Source organism: Garra rufa, chromosome 23, assembly GCF_049309525.1.
Source record: "Garra rufa chromosome 23, GarRuf1.0, whole genome shotgun sequence".
NCBI classification, from domain to species: domain Eukaryota; kingdom Metazoa; phylum Chordata; class Actinopteri; order Cypriniformes; family Cyprinidae; genus Garra; species Garra rufa.
The window spans coordinates 24,574,939-24,578,784 of NC_133383.1; the positions used below are offsets into that span (position 1 = coordinate 24,574,939).

The window sequence follows — 3,846 nt, forward strand, 5'->3', positions numbered from 1 at the left end:
TGCATATCATTGTGCTTTTGTTGATTTTGATTGCTTCCGTTGTTCTCATTTGTAAGTGGCTTTGGATAAAAGAATCTGCTAAATGACTTAATGTCATGTCATGTAAACCCCCTGGTAAAATAACCAATTTTACAGCTGGAGTGCAGTTAAAAGTTATATATGAGCTTGCAACAAATTTAGATTATCAGATTCAAGAGAAAATAAATTTCACAGCAATCATTTTGACTTTTGAAACTTTTTTTAATGAAATATTTTTTCCAACTAAAAACAAAAACCATTTGATTGTAAATATGGCTGAATTTATGCCTTTAAATTTTGTCAGTTCTGAAAACAAAAACCATTACAATGGTTCACATTACACTAACAAAAACTGGGGTAATATTTGGGATGTGCATGTGTAACACATTTAAAAGAGGTATGAGCACTGAGCACCTTTACTTTTTGACTGTACAGTGGTCAAAGATGGTACGCTGCTTAATGCAATGAGAGGCAGTTTCAAACTCAATTTTCTGTTTCACACAATTGATCAACAAACAAAAGTGCACCATGACAGAATAGGACCGGGGATGTTAAAGACACAACAAACTCACTTAAGGTTTCAGTTGAGTTAAAGGCAGGTTATGGAATAAACAAAGCAAACATCTGAGGGATTCAATACTTTATAAAGTACTGTAGAGTATTGCCATAATATATCGTTTTCCCTCCCAGTGGTTTATTCAGTGCAACATGAGACACAATAACAATTCAAAATGTCTTTGGGGGAATTTTGTATTTTTTTAACCATAAGTTAAACGTAAACTTATCAATAGTCATTTAAGTTTTCCACCAAGGAAAAAAATTAAATGCATGATCCAAAGGGGTACGCAGCATATTATGAACAAATTAAATACAGTTTATTTTGTGCCAAACTGCAGAGTCTGCCTGATTGCTACACCACTAATCGCATCTCCTGAGGGAGTGAACGTGATATTCCCATAGAAAAGGGAATTTGAAATTTCAAATAAAAATACCCACATACTTGGCCATTTACAATTCATCTGCCATTTGCAGAATGCAAGAATATGCATCCCTCATATTAAAATATGACTTCTTTCACCTTCTAGCCCAAACATATGGCACAGTCAACTGTATAAAGCAGTAGCACTTATAATATGCAGGTATTGTACAATTTATTTACACATTTACAAAATGGAGTTCAGCAAGGTGTGGCAAGACTTGTGAGTTCCTTATTCATTTCCTGGCTGGACTGAGTTGAGCATCTTTTTCCATAGAAAATTTACACTGTCAAATCTTCAGGGGGATTGGAGATGTAAACATGTCGGATATCAAGCTGGAGTGATGTCTAAATTCTAACATAAACCATTTTCATCCTTAAGGACCAGATGCCTATGGAGGATGTGATGCGACTAGTCCATCGGGTCCGTATGAGAGGTGTGAGACGGCAAGGCCTCTGAAATCCTGGACTGTGAGAGAGACGCTTCCTCAGCAGCAGCAGCAGCAGCGGTGGAAGAGGCCAAACTCGAGCCTCCACCCTCTTTTATAACAGAATAAGGTGACTGAGGAAACATGGAACCCATATTATATCCCATTGGCGCTCATCTTGGACTTCTGGGACAGCTCTGCTTCTTTAGCCTGATGGGACAGAACAGGTATTAAAAGCCAGCAGTTTATACACACTAGTGGTCTCTGTTATATACTTATAGATAAATAAGAGCTTGTAAGCATAAATAGGCATTTATATGGACTGACATTTATATATTCTATAACACATACTCATGCTTAGAACTAAAAATAAATAAATAAATAAACCATATAGCGTTGAACTTCCTAACATATTACAACTAATATATAAACTTATTTTAATATTTGTTAAAAATAAAAGATTTAAAAAAAAAATCTTTCATTTTAATATTTGATAGAAGTTCTAAATTCAAGCTAAAAATGAAAGAGAAAAATACAATACAAAATTAAACCTCTCAAAATATTACAACTATTTTACATTTTTCATTTTACTATTTGATAGAAAATCTAAATTAATGTTAAAAATAAAAGGAAACAAACATTATTAAATAAACCTCTTAAAATATTAGAACTACTATATAAAAGCTCTCATTTTAATATTTGATAGAATTTCTAAATTCATGTTAAAAATTAAAGATAAAAAAAATACAAAAAAAACTTAAAATATTATAACTACTATATTACATTTTTCATTTTAATATTTTATTCATTTTTTAATGAAAAAAAAATTAAGGAAAAAAAATAGTATTAAATGAAACCTCTTAAAATATTACAATCACTATATAAAATCTTTCATTTTAATATTTGATATTACTTCTAAGTTTGTTAAAAAATAAAGATAAAAAAACATTAAATGAAACCTCTTAAAAAAAATTACACTTACTATATAGAATCTTTCATTTTAATATTTGATATTACTTCTAAGTTTGTTAAAAAATAAAGATAAAAAAACATTAAATGAAACCTCTTAAAAAAAATTACACTTACTATATAGAATCTTTCATTTTAATATTTGATATTACTTCTAAGTTTGTTAAAAAATAAAGATAAAAAAACATTAAATGAAACCTCTTAAAAAAAATTACACTTACTATATAGAATCTTTCATTTTAATATTTGATAGAATTTCTAAATTCATGTTAAAAATAAAAGATAAAAAAAACTATATTAAATAAAACCTCTTAAAATATTACAATTGCTATATAAAATCTTTAATTTAATTATTTGATAGAAAATCTAAATTAATGTTAAAAATAAAAGAAAAAAAAACAATATTAAATGAAACCTCTTACAACATTACAATTACTTGCATTTTAATATTTGATTGAATTTCTAAATTGGTGTTAAAATTAAAGATAGAAAACCTCTTAAAATATTGAAATCACTATATAAAATCTTTTCATTCTAATATTTGATAGAATTTCTAAATTTGTTAAATTGATAAAATATTTTTTAAATTAAACCTTAAAATACTACAACAACTACATTAAATTTTTCATTTTAATATTTGATAGAAAATCTAAATTAATGTTAAAAATTAAAGATAAAAATAAAACTATATTAAATGAAACCTTAAAATATTACAACTACTACATAAAATCGTTCATTTTAATATTTAATAGAATTTCTAAATTCGTGTTAGAAATTCAACAAACAATACAAAACCTTAAAATATAACTACTATATTAAATTTTGCATTTTATTATTTGATAGAAATTCAAAAGTTGTTAAAAATAAAACTACTATATACAGGGTTCATACACATTTTTACCAGTAAAATTCCATGACTTTTCCATGACTTTTCAGTAAATATTCATGACTTAATGTTTCATGAAATGTATATGTATCAGGGCTCGAAATTAACTTTGTTACTTGGTAACACGTTTCCTTTCAGATGTCAAATAGACCTCTATTAGATGTTTGTGATTCAGAATGTGTGTAAAACTGACATCTTGCAGACGTCTGCCAGACATTTGTACACAGCAGATGCTTTCCAGATCAAGAGATCTTTAACAGACATCTTGCAAACGTACGTGTGCTTTGTGTGTTGTACAGTATGTTGACACGGAGGGACCAGAATTGTATCTGACAGAATGTGCGCTGTAGCACGAAATATACTATATTTCTACAAAAGCAGATTGTGGAGACCTTTTAATTGTCCACAATAATAATAATAGCCATGCAGGTTGTGCAACGCCGGAACAGGGTTTGGTTGTGAGAGAGAGAGAGACAGTTATTAAGTTGTTAAGTTATGAACACATTACAGTGTTATTATTATGTTCCTCGACATATACTTAAAGCTTTGGCAATATTGTAATTTTACAG

At 28.5% G+C, this 3,846-nt stretch overlaps 1 protein-coding gene across 1 annotated transcript in view; it reads right to left on the reverse strand.

Annotated features, from left to right (window-relative positions):
- Window positions 1–219: 219 nt before the first annotated feature.
- The window catches only part of letm2 (leucine zipper-EF-hand containing transmembrane protein 2), a 14,309-nt gene continuing 10,682 nt past the window's right edge, over window positions 220–3,846 (reverse strand). Inside the window, exon 11 of the mRNA XM_073829576.1 lies at window positions 220–1,632. Within this exon, the coding sequence (XP_073685677.1) occupies window positions 1,579–1,632 (54 nt within the window). The 3' untranslated portion in view covers window positions 220–1,578. The remainder of the gene's footprint in view (window positions 1,633–3,846) is intronic.